The sequence below is a fragment of the Giraffa tippelskirchi genome, chromosome 13 (assembly GCF_054371585.1).
Source record: "Giraffa tippelskirchi isolate mGirTip1 chromosome 13, T2T-mGirTip1v1.2.pri, whole genome shotgun sequence".
Taxonomy (NCBI): domain Eukaryota; kingdom Metazoa; phylum Chordata; class Mammalia; order Artiodactyla; family Giraffidae; genus Giraffa; species Giraffa tippelskirchi.
In genome coordinates, this window is record NC_137287.1 from 76,528,266 (window position 1) to 76,546,600 (window position 18,335).

The window sequence follows — 18,335 nt, forward strand, 5'->3', positions numbered from 1 at the left end:
AAAATTGTGAATCACTACATTGCATACCTAATATCAACTATACCTCAATTTATTTAAAAAAAAAAAAAACTAAGGCAGGACTAAGGTCATAAGAAATGACACACAGGGTTGAACTGGCCAAGGCAACCGCTGGGGCCCAGCCTAGTGTCTGTTATCACCAGCTCTGATGCCTTCTGTGTTAGAAGGGACATGATCAAGTGTTTATATTCTAATCCAATGAAGCTCTATGTAGATTAAAGCCACAACCCCAAAGGAAAAAAAATGCTTCATCATTTAAGAAGCATTGCTGTTTCATAAGAGCATTAGGAGAGAAAAGCAAGAAAGTTTCTGTCTTCAAAGACTAAAACAGACAACATGTGAGAAATGCAAAAACATTTCTGAAGTGGTAGATTGGTGCACAGTAAGTTATTAATGTTTTAAACAAGACAAAGATAAGTCTTTTCTTCCTCTGCTATCCAGCTTTCTTCAGTGTTCTCCAATTTCTCACCTCCCATCCATTCCTTCAAACAGTGAAGCCTGGTATCACTTCTAACACTCAGAGCAGACTTTCTCAAAGGTCGGGAGTACCCATGTGATGAGCCCCAAATAAACATCTCAAGCATTGCACGTCTGATGGGGTTCCCTGGTTGGCAACATGTCATATGTCTGGTCCTAACTCCTTGCATTTCTAAGTGCATTTTAAGTGCATTCAAGGAATTAAGTGCATTTTCTTTTCAAGATCTCCAACTGATCAAATGTCAGTAAGCTTCTCAGATTTATCCTCCTCCTTCCAGGTCCCACACACTCACTGCTCATTCTCCAGCTATTTCACGAGGTACACTTCTCCAGGTTCTCAAACATGCCATCATCTCTTCTTGCTTTGTACCCCAAACCTCGGCAATCTCATGGTTTCAGTGACCACTTACAAAGATAACCTACATATTCTTTATTTTATTGAAGTATAGTTGTTTATAATGTTGTGTTAATCTCTGCTGTTCCACAATGTGAATCAGCTATTCTTTTTCACTGTTTATCACTGGATATTGACTATAGCTCCCTGTACTATACAGCTGGACCTTGTTGTGAACCCACATATTCTAATGATCAGCCTTTCTAGACTGATTATCTTCAGACAGCTGTGTATAGATGTCCTACAGCTACTTCACACTCAACAAGTCCTAAACAATGTTATGATTCCCTGATCCACTCCTCAAATCCTTGGGAACAGCCCAAAGCTTCATCCTCCTGTGATTCCAGTCAAAATGACATTATCTATCTGAGCAACCAGAATACAAGTCCTGGCATCATCTTGAATCTCATCCTAAAACTTCTAACTCAACATTCACTGAGTTACCAAATGATGGCACCTCTAATTCTCTGACACATCTCCCAGGTTCTTCCACCCCCGACATCAGATTTGCATCATCTGATCACTGTATATTGTTTAATCCAGTGATCTAACTTCTATGTTTTATCTTTGGTTGCTTTCAGGTCCTCCTGATGTCTTTGGTGTTCTTCAATTTCATTATGAAGCACCTAGTCATGTATTTATCTTTACTTTTGCCTTCAGATACTGTATTTCTTAAATCTGACTTTCATCAATTCTGGAAAATTCTTCATAATATTTTTGAATATTGTCTCTCCCACATTATTTCTAATATCTGCATCTGGGATTCATTAGGAACACGTAGTGCCTTTTCATTCTTGTTCTCATGACTGTTTCATACTTCCTATTGCTTTACCTCCTTTGCCTGCTGTATTCTAGGTGATATCCCATAAGCCATCTTCTAGTTCATTAATTCTCTCATCTGTTGTAGAGTTTAACTCACTGAATGACTTTTTAATTTTAATGAAATTTTATTGTCTAGAAATTCTTCTTCAATTCTTTTTTTTCCCTCTTAGGGTCTTTTATGTTTTAGATTCTCCCTTTTGCTTTTAATCATTTTCAAGGAGTCTAATTTTATAGTGCCTACCAATTAGCTCTCTTTGCTACATTCTGGGCTTCCCAGGTGGCACAGCCAGTAAAGAATCCACCTGCCAATGTAAGAGATGCAAAAGATGCGGGTTCAATCCCTGGAGTAGGAAATGGCAACCCACTCCAGTATCCCTGCCTGGAAAATTCCATGGGCAGAGGAGCATGGTAGGGGCTACAATCCATGGGGTCTCAGAGAGTCAGACATGACTGAGTACACACTGGCAGAATCTAATCCCTCAGTCTGGGGGAATCTAATCCCTCAGTCTGTTGTATATGCTGGTTCTCACTTATGGTAGTTTGATTCCTAGTGTAGCTCCCAATTATAAGAAAGAAGCATGGCCTGGGCTGACAGGTGCCACTCTGCAGTGCTTTTGCCAAGCACCTCAGGAACTGGCTTAGGATCCAATTCTTATGTCAATTTCCCAAACCGCAGGTGTCAAGACAACACGGGTAGTATGAATTTGAACTCCAAACCCTTACAGGTATGGGAACCACAGTTGTTCATCTCATAAATTTTTCCCCCCAAGCTAGGCTCCATCGCAAGAGAGCTCCAACTCCTAATTACTGCCTTGCACTGACTTTTGGATGGTTCTCACCTCTTAGCACTAACAGCCTGTTGTTAAAACCAAAGCCCCTAAGTTCACGGGACCAAGCACCTTCTCCCTCAAACCCCTCAACCCTTAATCTTACCTCACACACTTACTGCTCAATTTTCAGTTACTCTTCATTCTAACCCCTGAGTATCTCACTAAGGTTCCTAATCCCTCTGCTATGCATTTCATGACCTATTTTTTGTTCAGTATTCCTAGGCCTATGTAGCAGAAACATTCTCAAGTTATCTAGTTCACCATACTGCTGGAGATAAAAGACTAAAATAGCTCCCTAACTCGGCTCCAGACTTGCAATTCATCTTTTGAAAAAAGTGTTTTCAGGCTTTTTTTGGCTGCAATCCAATATAAGAAATTCACTTGAACTGCATCCCAGCACACGTGTGCCTATCCACTTACATTTACAGCAAATGTTTCACGAAACACCTTACCATGTACACACCAGGGTATTATATAATAAAGTCCCTATTCCTTAAAAAAAAAACTATAAACAACCAGTTAAACTGATTTCACAACCTACTAATGAGTCAAGGTCTACATGCAGTTTGGAAAAAAAAAAAGCTTTATGCTACTACCAGTATTATATTTCTAAAATCATGACTGTAATAAAAGTTATTTGGCTCCTATATTCTGTGCAAAAAAATAAAACACTTCTTAGTTTTAAAAAAATAATCCTTCACACAGACACATGCACCCAATGTTCATTGTAGAGCTATTTACAACAGCCAGGACATGAAAACAACTTAAATGTCCATCAACAGAGGAATGAAAAAAGATGTGGCACATATATACCATAAAGTTATTACTCAGCCATAAAACAGAATGAGATTGGGTCATTTGTAGAGATGTAAATGGACTAGGGACTGTCATACAGAGTGAAGTAAGTCCAAAAGAGAAAAACAAATGTTGTATGTTAACACATATATGCAGAATCTAGAAAAATGGTATAGATGATCTTATTGGCAATACATATCATACATATATATGATATGTATATAAATGCAGCTGATTCACTCTCCTGCACAACAGAAACTATTAATAGCACAGCATTGTAAAGTAACTATACTCCAATAAAAATTAAATTAATAAAATTCAAAATGAATCCTTCACATTTCACTCTACCTCTTCTAACTTCAACATCTTCTTTCACCAACCTCTCTGGAAACTGATAGATTCCCAGTCACTTTTGTCACAAACCACCATATATTTTCATACCTCTGTATCTTTGCATGTACTTTCTCTCTAACTTGTGTACCCTTGCCTACTTTATCTCATCTACCTCCTTCTTACCCACCTACAAGGCTCAACTGAAATAACATCTCTTTGGAGAAAATCTTTACCCACTTCTTTGCATTCAGCTCTTCCTCTTCTCTGCTTGGATGGTACTTAATTCATATCCCTCCTCAGGCAGTTTGACTTGTACCAACATTCATCTGCTTTTAGACTAAACTATGTTTCACCCATCTGTATAATATCTTTGGGTCTCACACACAGCACCAGTTCAAAAAATATTTTGTGAAATGGAACTCTGTAATGTTAATCAGAAAGTTTTTATGAGAATAACCATTTCACTGAAAGGAGAGAATGGGAGACTATGGAGAAGAGCATTAACCTAGTGGGCCAGGGGACTTCCCTGGTGGTCCAGTAGTTAAGAATCCACATGAGTTCAATCCCTGGTCAGGGAACTAAGATCCTACATGTTGCAGGGCAACTAAGCCCACCTGCCTGAACTAGAGACCCAGCACATCCAAAAATAAACAAAAAACCACAGTCAAAAAGAACTACTATCCTTTCTTTGGAAGGCCTGGTGATGAGGCTGATCCTTGGCTAGCATCCTGGAACTCAGAAGCAGGGGAGTTCCCACTCTTAACTGATTCAGTTCAGGTCAGTTCAGTTGCTCAGTCGTGCCAGACTCTTTGCGACCCCATGGACTGCAGCACGCCAGGCCTCCCTGTCCATCACAAGGGTAGCTCAATGTGCCTACATCATCTGTAACAATTTGTAAACAAATGATATGGTTTATGGTGGACACTGACTTTCCTTCTGGGAGGTGGAATCTGGGTACCTACCAGGCATGAGGTGCCCACACAACCAACCCTAAATGAAAACCCTGGATGCGTGTCTCTAAGCTTTCCTGGATGGTGACATCTCACATATGCACTGTCATCTTTGTTGCCCGGGGAGTTAAGAGCACACTGCATGACTCCACTGGAAAAAGACTCTGCAGTTTACAAATGGTTTTCCCTAGACTTCATCCCAGGCACCTTTTATTTTGTTGCTTTTGCTTCAGATTCTTTCACTGTAATAAACCATGGTCACAAATACAACTACACATGGAATCCTCTGAGTCTTCCAAGAGAATCACTGAGCTGGGGAGTGGTCTTTGGGAATCTTTCAACACAAGTACTAACTGTATAAAACATAAGATCGTATATATATGCAAGTGTCAAGGTGCAAGTCAGCATTGCTGAAGTTTTAGTGAGGAAATACAAAAGTTGATGTAGGGCCATAAAAAAAAATACTAAAAGCTTGATTTTTATTAAAATGTTTTTAAACAAAAGAGTGAAGAGTGGAGAGTGAATCCTCATTAAAGAAAGAGGATTTTCCAAGAATACAGTAATAAAGACTGGAGAAAAATAGTAAGAAGGTGCTCAGAATAATAGAAAACTAATTAAAACAGCTAAAAATGAGATGCTGACAAATTAAAGACCCATTCAAGAAAGGGTCAAGATTATGAGAATGACCCACTAAAAAGCATATAAAAAAATACACTTTTCTACTTGGCATGTATTTAACTGCATATATTAGCAACCCTACAGTAAAACGAAGATAATATAATTTTGAGATATCACATGATCATGATATCTCATTTGCATGTCAACCAAATGTTTCTTTTCAGCAGGATTGCTATTTGTATTGAACCAGCAGTCTTTCAGCAATGACTTGAATATTCCATTGTATTCACCCTATTATTTCATACATACAAACAGTAATTGAAAACCAAAGTACTGACGCTAGTGACAAGGCAACTATGAGAGACGGAAATGGAACAGCTGGAAGAGAAGGGCAAACTCAATCTCATTTGTATCTCAAGATATTTCTGCTATTGAATTATACACTCAATTATTAGGGAAAGTTAATTTTCTGATCTGCTAGAAATAGATTTTTATCAAAAAGGAAAGAATACTAACAGACAATGTATAGAGATTCTTAAAAATTACAGATCGAATATTGGCCTAAAAAATTCTACTGATTTAAACGCAGTCTTTAAAAAATGATGGTTGGGGTATGGTGTTTAAAATATTCTTGTATGGATGCAGAAAACAAACTTATGGCTAATGGGGGAGAGGGATAAATCAGGAGAGTGGGACTGTCATATACACACTATTATAAGTAAAAGAGATAACTATTAATAATAAGGACCTATTCTGTAGCACAGGGAACTCTACCCAATACTCTGTAATGACCTAAATGGAAAAAGAATCTAAAAAGAGAGTGAATATATGTATATGTATAACTGATTCACTTTTCAGTACAGCAGAAACTAACACAACATTGTAAATCAACTATACAACAATAAACATTTTAAAAAGATACTCTTATATGGGGGGATAAATTAGGAGTTTGGGATTAAGATACACAAATATATATAATATAGATAATCAACAAGGACCTATTGTATAGCACAGGGAACTAAACCAAATATTTTGTAAAAACCTTTAAGGGAAAAGAATCTAAAAAGGAATATATAACTGAAGCACTCTGCTGTACAACTGAAACTAATATCACATCATAAGTCAACTCCACTTCAATTAAAAAAATGAAAAATACTTTGGATCAAGAGAAGACTGGCATTCAATTTTCTCTTTTAAGTTTTTCAATGAAGTTGACATTGATACCATCAACTTCAGCATTACCACCTTACTTCAATCTAATTACCATTGGTAAAACCTTCCTAACATTAAAATATATTTGATCAAGACTGTCCTGGCAGTCCAGGGCTTAGGACTTCGCCTTCCAATGCAAGGGGTGCAAGTCTGATCCCTGGTTGGGTAGCTAAGATCCCACATGCCTTGGGGCTGAAAAATCAAAACATAAAAAAAAAGAAGCAATACTGAAATAAATTCGAAAACTTAAAAAATTATTAAATATATACATATATTTGCTCAGTAAATTAAATATCATGTTAAACAAAATGAAGCAACCTGAATTTTATGGTGAGATTTACTTTTCTAATTGTTTACTCTCTTTAAATAGTTTAACCTACATTTTGATATCCTAAACAGTTGTGAAATGTTGAGCTTCTAGTACAAAAGATTTGTCAACGAGTAAAAGTACACATATATTCCTTTTTCTAAAGCCCACAAAAATGGGGGAAGAAAAATTTGAAAGAAAATTCCATTTGCAAGAAATCTAAGCAGCAGCTAAGATGCAAGTGATGAAGAGTAATTAGCTAACACAGTGAAATCTGGATCAAATCCAATTCCTCAATAGGGTATGACTGTTTCTGAAAAGGAAAGGCTCTTGGATACCCAAACAATTATTCATTACTCAGAAACAGGACCAAAGGGTCAGGCAGAAAAAAAAGAAGGTCTGGGTATGTCATGTCAATCCCATTCCCTATGGATAAAGCCGAAAGAGGAACTGGATTGGCAGAACTGGCACAAGCAGACAATCCATGTTTTCTTTAACAAACCTGGATAAACTCTCTAGAAGCAGTGAAGGGAAGAGCAGCAAAGTGCAATCAATGCTGTGACTCCTCCCCTGAGTTCACTAAGCATAACCAAAAATTAAAGCCCCCAACAAGACAGCTATGAGCTAGACTCCCTCACAGCAAAGCCTTAGTCTTCATCAGCTCACCAGAACTAGAGATGAGCCACTAGAAAAGATATGGTGAAAGTGTTTTCAAAAAACACATCTGATGAGTTATCCAGGTACACATTTGACCCAAAGTGCAGACTAGGTGACTCTATGTAAATGTTTTCATTCGAGTATTCATTCAACGTGGGACAGATGCGTAGGTACAGATGGCCCTCTCACCCTCAGGTTCTGCATCTGTGGATTCAACTAGCCAGACAGAAAAACTAAAAATTTTAATTCCAGAAAGTTCCAGAAAGCAAAACTTGAATTTGCTGTTCATATAGTATTAGGTATTGTAAGTAATCTAGATTTAAAGTATGCTAAGGATGTGCAAATACTATACCATTTTATATAAAAGACTTGAGCATCTGTGGATACTGGTATTTTGCGGGGGGGTGGGGCAGGGGTCCAATCTCCCATGAACACCAAGGGACACGTGTAGCATTAAACAAGCTATAATAAACCAAGGCAGAACAAAATGTACAGACCAAAAAAGAGCAAAATCTCAAATAACCTCTCTATAGTTTCAAAGAAAATGTGTATGTGTGTTAGTCGCTCAGTCATGTCCGATTCTTCACGACCCTGTGGACTGTAGCCCGCCAGGCTCCTCGGTCCATGGAGATTCTCCAGGCAAGAATACTGGAGTGGGTTGCCATTCCCTTCTCCAAGGGATCTTCCCAACCCAGGAATCAAACCCAGGTCTCCTGCATCGCAGGCAGATTCTTTACCATCTGAGCCACCAGGGAAGCCCTCAAAGAAACTAAAAAGAACCTTTAAAGAGAGAGAGCAACAACAAGATAAAAAAGAAGAAGAAAAGCGAACTAGCTGAGCTCAGCAAGTAAAGGGTGGTAAATCTCCTAAAATTAAAGAGCTAACATAACAGACTTGAGACAGCTATTCTGAAAGAAGCCTGCTTAGAAGGTGGCCCTTGGTTGGCATCTGAAAACTTGACTGGGAAACAGTTCCCAGCACTGATATAAAACCAGCTCTAGTAACAGTCAACTACTGTTTGTAAAAGCAGTGTGGTCATTCTGAACACCTGCTTTCCTTTTGGGAGTCTGGAATTTGGCACATGCCAGGCAGAGGGTGCCTGCCAATTGAAACCTTGGGTGATGCGGCTCTAATGGGCTGCCCTCACAGCAACAATTTTACTCTCATCGAAAGTGATTGCTGAAAGAATGAAGCCCATCCTGGTTAACTCCACGGTGAGCAACTTTCTGGAAGCTCATGCCTGGTTTCCTCCTGACTTTACCCCATATGCCTTTTCCCTTTGCTGACATGGCTTTTGTACCCCTTTCATGCAATAAATCCTTGCCAATAAATCCTTGACTAGATGCTGAGCTCTGGGGAGTCCTTCCAGCTCATTACTGACCCTGGGCTGTCTAGGAGAGCCCAACACAGGGAGCATCCTCACTGGAAATCCAATATACAGAGTATTAGTGTCCTCCTAACACAGAAGGCAGAGGTATATAACGGAAAAATATTCAAAGAACTACCAGAAGACTTATCACTGAAAAATTCCACTGTGTTTCAACCAGAATTAAGAGAATAACCAAAATCAAGGGATACCCCAGCCAAGTTTCTACAGTCCAATGCCTAAGAGTCTCATAGATCTCCAAGTGAAAGATCAAGATTTTGTTGCAAAAGGGAAAATACTTTTTGGCCTCATTTTTTTTCACAGCAACACGTGAGGCCGTAAGATTGTGGAAGCAGTGTCTACACAGTTCTAAGGGAAATAACATGTGACCTGAAACGACTACACGTACTTAACCAAGTGCTTGCTTACATATAAAGGCAAAAACAAAAAGACTTCCCATGTGGTTCAGTCAGTGGTTAGGAATCCACTTTGCAATGCAGGGGACACAGGTTCAATCCCTGGTCAGGAAACTAAGATTCCACATGACGTGGGACAACTAAACCTGTGAATCACAAATGCTGAACCCACGCACTCTGAAACCCACGTGCCACAGCTAGAGAGAAGCCTGCATGACACAACTAAGACCCAAGGCAGCCATAAATAAATAAATATTTAAAATAAATATAAAGGCAACAAGCAATTCTCAAGTGAGAATGTAAAGAGAGGGTACAAGAAACATACCTGGGAGAAGAGAAGCAGGTGCTGGAGACCTGCTAAATCAGGGGTCCCCAACCATCTTAGCACCAGGGACTGGCTTCATGGAAGACAACTCTTCCACGGACCGGGGTGGGGTGGGGTGTGGATGGTTTGGGGATGATTCAAATGCATTACTTTTATTGTGCACTTTATTTCTATTATTATTACATCAGTTCCACCTCAGATCAGCAGGCATTAGATCCAGAAGGTTGGGGACCCCCATGCTAAATGACAATATCCAATCAGTCAAGATAAGGAACTCAGAAATAAACTACTGTTATTGCAAAAAGCCAAGCACTGCATTCACCTGAATTGAATAAAAATGTGACAAAGCTTTATAATGTTAAAAAAAAAAAAAAAAGTAAGAGTAAATAAAAACTGGTTGGTGGAAGTTTTAGGGAAGCTATAAGAATTTCTTCATTTTTCATAGTGGAAAGTCAAAAGATACCTAATAAAACTGGTGATGAGTTTAAAAGACAAAAAAGAGCTCACATGCTCCTTTCAGAAATGAAAGTTAGGTATATGAATCCACAATCCTAAAAGATTTCTCAGTGCTTTCCTGTAACTCACCGTCTGTGTTACACAGTTCACTAATGTTTTAATGAGTAGCTTACTCACTACAAAGAATAGGATGAAAGGATTATTATGAAGCCAGTAAGAAGAATGAAATAGAGTTACATAGATTATGGAAAACTATGGGCATCGTGGAATGACGTCCAGTGTATTCCAAAATGAATCGCAGATCTCAGATGACCTATGACTGATCAACTATAGTAACTAGTTGGTTTAAAACTAAATAGGAATGAGAGAAATCAGAACAGTGGTTTCCTAATATGGGGGGCAGAATGCAGAGAATTTTCTGGTGATGGAAATGGTGTATATCTTGATGGGGGTGAGTCCTGACTATATAGTTGTATGTATTTAGCAAAACTCAGCACACTTAAGTAAGACTCCTCCATTCACTAATGCAATGTTCCTCTTAAAAAAAATATACAATAAGAAGTTTACGAACTCAATTTTTTTAACTGCAAAAGTAATATGTGTTTACAGTAAAAAAATAAATAAATAAATAAATAAGATAAAATAAACCAGAAATGTTACAATTAGAGCCTCTTCTTACCTAGTTTCTCCCAACCTCCTCAGAGTTAAGCACTCAGAATTAATCCCTGTTAACAGTTGGGTATATTATACCCTCCAGACTTATTTCTGTGTATAAATAAATATACATAAACCTGTAGTATTTTTTTTTAATACTGAGATGGATGAAACTGGAGCCCATTATACAGAGTGAAGTAAGCCAGAAAGAAAAACAACAATACAGTATACTAATGCATATATATGGAATTTGAAAGACGGTAACGATAACCCTATATGCGAGACAGCTATTTATAAGAGACACATCTCTATTTATAATAAGAGACACAGATGCATAGAACAATTTTATGGACTCTGAGAGAGAAGGTGAGGGTGGGACGTTCTGGGAGAATAGCATTGAAACATGTATATTATCATATGTGAAAGAGAACACCATTCCATGTTCAATGCATGAGACAAGGGCTCAGGGCCGGGGCAATGGGATGACCCAGAGGGATGGGATGGGGAGGGAGGTGGGTGGGGGGTCCAGGAAGGGGAACACATGTAAACCCATGGCTGATTCATGTCAATGTATGGCAAAAACTTTTACAATATTGTAAAGTAATTAGCCCCCAACTAAAATAAATAAATTTATAAATAAATAAATAAATAAAATAAAAATAAAAATCTTTCAGAAAAAAGCACATCATGGCAATAAATTAATAAGTAAATAAATAAACATTTAAAATCAGAATAAAAAAAAAATCTGTAGTATTTAATTGCAAAAGATATGTGATTATCCTACACAGAGCATCATGCTTTGGGTATTTAATTAATCATAAATATTATCATTTATTTGTACATATAATTCTCCCACATTAAAGGCTGTATAATATTCCACTGAATGGATAAACCAAAAACCATTGCTCTGTTGACCACTAAATTATCAATACTTTAAAGCTTTAACAAAATGAACGTTGTTGTGTTTATTACTACTCTTAGGGGTATTAAAAAAATTTTCTATCACAATTAGGGATTTCAAAATGCTCTTTGGGAACAGAATTCCCATTATAATATGAAAGCCTATTTTTTTTTTCCTTTTTTAAACACATCCTTTCCAAACACAGTATCTCTTCTATTTAGCTGTGCTTAGTCACTCAGTCGTATCCGACTCTGTGACCCCATGGACTGTAGCCCACCAGGCTCCTATGTCCATGGAGATTCTCCAGGATAGAATACTGGAGTGGGTTGCCATTCCCTTCTCCAGGGGATCTTCCCAACCCAGGGATCAAACCCAGGTCTCCCGTATTGCAGGCCGATTCTTCACCATCGGAGCCACCAGGGAAGCCCAAGAATACTGGAGTGGGTAGTCTATCCCTTCTCCAGGGGATCTTCTCGACCCAGGGATAGAACTGAGGTCTACTGCATCGCAGGAGGATTCTTTACCAGGTAAGCTACCACGGTAGCCTGTTCTACTCAGAGAATACAGTAATTTAACATCATCATGAATTAATAAAATTTTACAAATATATCAATTATGAAAATAGGAAACACTGTTGCTTTGTATTTCTGTTGTAGCTCAAAAAAAGTTTTAATTTAGCAGTGGAATCTCTTATGATATACAAGTAAACAAATGTCTTATGGAATGGAAAAAATCAATCACCACTAAATGGAACTAATATGCATTCCCCTCAAGATAGCTGAGTCCATTCCCAGTGTTCTTTTGTAGTCTTTTCCATGACAGACAATGTAGTCTACATTTATCAAGTCTGTGAATTCCTATCTAAATCAAGTTGCTAATAGAGAAACTTAGTACTATCACCAAACAGCAAAAAAAGAACCTGCGACAAATTTTTATTTATAAGAGTACAATTTGAAAATGAAATAGTTACAAACCTAGGTCCAATAACAGGAATAAGCAAGACATCCTGAAGGTCTGGATGCTGAAGAATAGGAAAACTTAATCCATTAAACTGCTGTTGAAAATAAACACAGAGGATTACAAAGCAATCAACACACTGGGTAAATTTCAAATTACAGAGCTTTTCAGTGTCATTACCTAACAGACCATAAAGTTTGATTTAGGATTATTTTCATTTTTTTCCATGGGATACTACAAAAAAAAAACAAAGACTTCAAAACAACATTTTCTCTATAATTTGATTCTCAAGTTTCTTGCCTTCTTTACAAGTAAAAAGCTCAATTTTGTTTAGTGTTTGACTTTGTAAACACAAACCATGCTGACCTTAAGTGACCTACTTTGAAAGCACATATCCAATATAGAGTTGCATGAACAGGACATTAAAGACTGAGATTTTTAAATGCTGTGTATTATATAGTATCAACACTGAATGCCATGTCAGTTTTTTGTTTGTCTGTCTGTTTTTGGTTGCACCGTGGCATGTGAGATTTTAGTTCCCCTACCAGGGATTGAACCCGTGCCCCCTGCAGTGGAAGCGCAGAGTCTTAACCACTGGACCACTAGGGAAATCCTGCCACGTCAGTTTTGATGATGCTTCCTGGCAAAGGCTGAGGATATTCAGTATCCTCCACCATACTTGGCCTTCAGACTAGAAATAGGTGCAGGGCCAGCAGCATAGGTGCTAAGGCCAACTCCCAGTCTCATGGGTATGGAAAAGGAAATGGCAACCCACTCCAGTATTCTTGCCTAGAGAATCCTGTGGACAGAGGAGCCTGGTGGGCTGCTGTCCATAGGGCCACACAGAGTCGGACACAACTGAAGCAACTTGGCATACATGCATGGGAGAAGAAAATGGCAACCCACTCCAGTATTCTTGCCTAGAGAATCCCAGGGACAGAGGAGTCTGGTGGGCTGAAGTCTACAGGGTCGCACAGAGTCAGATATGACTGAAGCGACTTAGCAGCAGCAGCGGTCTCATGGGAGCCAACTGTGTGCATCTCTTGCCAAGTCAACAGTCATGCTGGCACCTTGAAACTGACCAGAGTGGGAGCATTAACACCACAAATATCAGCAAACACTACAAACCAGCATTATTTTTCCCAGAAAGGGGGTTGTTTGGTATGTACCAGCACACCATGGCTGCAGATAGAAGACAACTGGGCACTCCCCATAAAAGAGGGGAATGGAGAGCAAGGACTCTGTGTCTATCAGAGGGCCACACACAAATACTGGAAAACAAGTCTCTGCTGTGTATGTTACTGATTAGACTCACACATCTTCACATACTGCATCAAAGCAGTAACAATAATAGATACTTGTGCTGCACTGTAGTATCAATACACTAGCTACCAAAAACCTGAAATCAACCTATTTTCTAAGTTGAAAAGGAAAGAGAACAAAAATTCTTCAGATTTTGGAAATCAGACTATATTTCTACCAAGTCAACAGTTCTTCTGAGTTCTGCTTCCTCTGAGCAAAGGGAATTTCAAACTAACCATACCCAACAGCATAGTAAGATATCTTAAGGGCAAACAAACCTGTTTTTTCCCCCTCTCTCCCTCATGTTCTCTCATTGTCTGATACCCTAGCAGGAGTCCCCAACCTCCAGGATGATCTGAGGTGGAGCTGATGAAATAATAGAAATAAAGTGCATAATAAATGTAATGCGCTTGAATCATTCCAAAACCATCCCCCTCCCTTGGTCCATGGAAAAACTGTTCAACTGGGAGACTGGAAAAAGCAGTCCCTGGTGCCAAAAAGGTTGGGGACCGCTGCCTTACAGTATCCAGACTATGATCCTTCCAAGGAGAAGATAATGAATTTTGTCACTTGTTTTTGTTTTGCTTCGGAAGCACTGCACTCTCTCCACACTACAGAGATATTCTACACAGAGATCAACCCAGCTCAGGCCAAGATTTTCCTTCTTTCCTTTTCTATCAGATATTAAAACAATATAGAAATAAAGCTTTCATAAAACCACATATGCCTAACTTTCATAAAAATATCACATACTTTTTTTTAACCAAACATACCATGGGCTTCTTTTCTGTTTGTTTCTACCTGTGCCCTTTTTAAAACAGCCTTATTGAGGTTTACTTTAGATACCATAAAATATATCCATAGTAAACGCACAATTCAATGATTTTTTTTTTTTTAGTATATTTACAGAATTGTGCAACCATCACTAGAATTCAGTTTTAGGTCCTATCCATCACCACACAAAGATTCTTCACGCCCATCTGCAGGCTATCCCTGTTCCAGCCACAACCCCAGGCAACCACTAACCTACTTTTCTCTAGAATCTGCCTTTTCTAGACATTTCATACAAATAGGATCACATGCTACAGAGGGTCTTGTGTCTGGCTTCTTGCACTCACTGTAGTGTTTTTGAGGTTCACCCACGTGGCAGTATGTATTAGTTCATCACTTTCATTGCTGAGTTCTGTTCCATGGTGTGAACTTAACCACGTTTTGTTTTTCTATTCACCAGTCAATGGACATTTGGACAGTCTCTCCCTTTTGGTTATTACAAACAATGCTGTTAATATAATAATATTCATGTCCATGTCTCTGCATGGACATATGTTTCCACTTCTCTTGGATAGATATAGGAGTGGAACTGCTGGATTGTACAGTAAGTTTATGTTTAGCTTTTTAAGAGACCACAAACTTTTCCAAAGATGCCAAACCACTGGACTTTCCTACCAGTGGAGACAGGTTCCAGCTTCTCCACATCCTCGCTGGTCAAACAAAATTTTAAATTATGAAATTGAAATATGTGACCCAGAGAAATCTGGAGACAAAGCACCCACTTGTATACCATTCAGGATATGCCTTTGGGATACATGTGAGCTTTGGGACATGGAAAAAGAACCTTCGCGATCTAAAACCTCCTTTGAGTCCCCTCTCCTGGCAGCAAGAGGCAAGACTCAAACCACTACATTCTTACCTGCTGCCTACAACCCCACTTTCTCAGTCTCATCTCAACCTTTACAGAAAGGGACTCAAACCCCGGCATGATTTCATCTGCCTTGTCTTAGATACAACACCTGAGATTTCTTTCTGTCAGACTGGGATCCTAGATTATCTAAGCTCTAGGAATAATTTTCTGGAAAAGAAAACAACCTGGATCTGCCTGAGTTATGGACAGAACAGCTTCCTTTATACAAGCTGAAAATCTATACACGTGGCTATATAAAAGTAATAACCTTAGCTGCTTAAAGGAACTGTTCACATTGTATGCCTAATACAGTCAATAAAATTATCACTCATTAAAATTCAGAATAACCTTTCTCCAAGTTTTACATAATTATTATACTAAGTTCTGGTCTCATACAGACAGAAACTGTAGCTGATTTTTCTTACATCATGGTCATCTCCTCACATCTTAAAGTTTATAGAATTGTTCTTAAAGACAGTATGATAAACATTTCACTGATGTGGTGACAGTAAAGACAAAAAACAAATGAATCAAACAACAAGGTCCTAATGTATAGCACAGGGAACTATATTCAACATCCTGTGATAAACTGTAACAAAAGAATATGAAAAAGATTGTGTGGGTGTATATATGTGGGTGTGTATATATATATATATATATATATATATATAACTGAGTCACTTTGCTGCACAGCACAGACAACACTGTAAATCAACTACACTTCAATAAAATAAAAAGAATCAATACCAGTGAAGATGCTCTGAAAATTTCTGAATCCTATATCCAGAGTAAAGACAACACAGCCTATGATATACAAATGGAAGTCTTTTAACTATGCTTATCTCTTCCTTTTCATCTACGTACTTAGGTAGAAATAGGCCTGCTGACACGCATCTGTGGTTATTTGTTAGAAGAGATGTAATAATAACTACAAAATGGAATAACTAAAACTACCCCCCTTCAGGCACCTTGTTTTCCTCCATATTACATTTCCTGGGGGGCAAATTTCAGTGCACAGTGTATGAAACACAAAATACACAGCTTTGGGGTTTTCTTTCTGGTATTCTTTTTTAATAATTTTCAAAGGTTATTTTTCACTTACACTTACTGTAAAATATTAATTATACTCTGTGTTATACAGTACATCCTTGAGCATATCCTACACCTAACACCTAACTTACCTCTCTCACCCCTACAGAGCCTGCCTCCGCTAGTAACCGCTAGTTTGTTCTATCTGTGATTCTGCTTCTTTTCTGTTATATTCACTAATTTGTTGTATTTTTTTGGACTCCACATATAAGTGATATCATGTAGTCTTTGTCTTTCTCTGGCTTATTCCACTTATAAAATGTACAGATTTTGAAAGCAATTAATATAAACAAACAAATTCAAATATTATTTTTCTATTTGAAACTTTAACAATTTGGGTAAGAACAGACCTCTTAAGCATTTTACAATCCATTTTCACTTAGAGAAAATGAGTATTATATGAAAACTATTTTATTGGTTGAACCCAAAAAATATGCATTATCTTATTTTTAAATACATTCTTTATGCTATTTAATTTCCTTTTATTAAATTATATTTAATTAGCAAAGAAACTACCATTTGCAGAGATGTGGATGGACCTAGAGACTGTAATACAGAGTGAAATAAGTCAGACGCAGGAAAATAGCATGTAATTACACATAAATGTGGAATCTAGAAAAATGGTACAGATGAAACTATTTGCAAACCAGAAACAGAGACACAGACGTAGAGAACAAACAAGGGGGAAAGTGGGCAGAACTGGGAGACTGGGATAGACATATATGCATTATTGATATGATGTATAAAATAGGTAACTAGTGAGAACCGACTGTACAGCACAGGGAACTCTACCCAATGCTCTCTGATGACCTAAACGGGAAGGAAATCCAAGGAAGAGGGGACATATGTATATGCATGGCCGATTCATTCTGCTGTATGGAAGAAACAAACACAACACTGTAAAGCAACTTGACTCCAGTAAAAATAAATTACATTAAATTATATTAAAATTAAAAATACACTCCTACAGGTAATCAGTAGGTACCTCCTGACCTCTGGGCTCACTTCAGCTATATGATCTGCCCTCATGATCGTTATAAGCTGCTTACGACAGCAGCACAGACTTTTGGGGGTTAGAACAGACCTCTTACACATTTTAAGGATGAAGATGATGAAACAACAGAGGCCCAGAAGGGTTGAGTAACCTATCCAGTTACTAAATAAATTCAGAATCAGAAGTATGATGTTCAAGTTCTAGCATTAGCACTCACTATGTAACCTTGAACAACATTCGTGATCCTCAATTTCCTTATTTGTAAACTTGTAATAGTATATCATCCACATGATGTTAGGAGCAACATGACATAGGTTGGAGAAATCTCCTTCTGTACATAATGACAAAAATTTGCACCAACCTTCTGAAGCTCATCAAATAACAGATTTTTCACATGTTGTACTGAGGCCAGATGCGTATTTACCCTGACCGTGGTAAATGATGGAGGATGAGACAAGTTATATAACAGCGTTTCAAACCTCCTTTCTGCTTCTTGTTTACCTAAAGCCGACAGAATCTGAAAAGAAGAACAAGTTACTGTTTCAATTTCATAATATAAATTAAAAATATTAAGATACATGCATATACATTTGTTCCAACTGATGAAACATCATTCCACAATCACTCTGCTCCATTTCACTTTTCTGTTTACATGTTGATAACACTAAGGTTATTGTGATTTTTCACAGGGTTATGCTAATAAACACCTGGTGAAAACGGATTAGAAGATCACTACCTCAACCTCAAAGCATTATTAACACTTTGAACATATCTGCTACAT

General features: G+C 38.0%; 1 protein-coding gene across 11 annotated transcripts in view; it reads right to left on the reverse strand.

The window, feature by feature from the left end:
- The window catches only part of NSUN6 (NOP2/Sun RNA methyltransferase 6), a 153,148-nt gene that overhangs the window by 52,367 nt on the left and 82,446 nt on the right, over window positions 1–18,335 (reverse strand). For 5 of the 11 annotated variants that reach the window (XM_081553791.1, XM_081553789.1, XM_081553782.1 and 2 more), the window contains 2 exons: window positions 17,916–18,071; window positions 12,506–12,585 (listed from right to left, as the gene is read on the reverse strand). Coding sequence is in view for 7 of the 11 variants with exons in the window: in XM_081553782.1 (XP_081409908.1) it covers window positions 12,506–12,585; window positions 17,916–18,071 (236 nt within the window). In the remaining 4 variants the exon portion in view is untranslated. The remainder of the gene's footprint in view (window positions 1–12,505; window positions 12,586–17,915; window positions 18,072–18,335) is intronic. The other 6 variants (XM_081553787.1, XM_081553788.1, XM_081553786.1 and 3 more) reach the window with 3 other exon arrangements.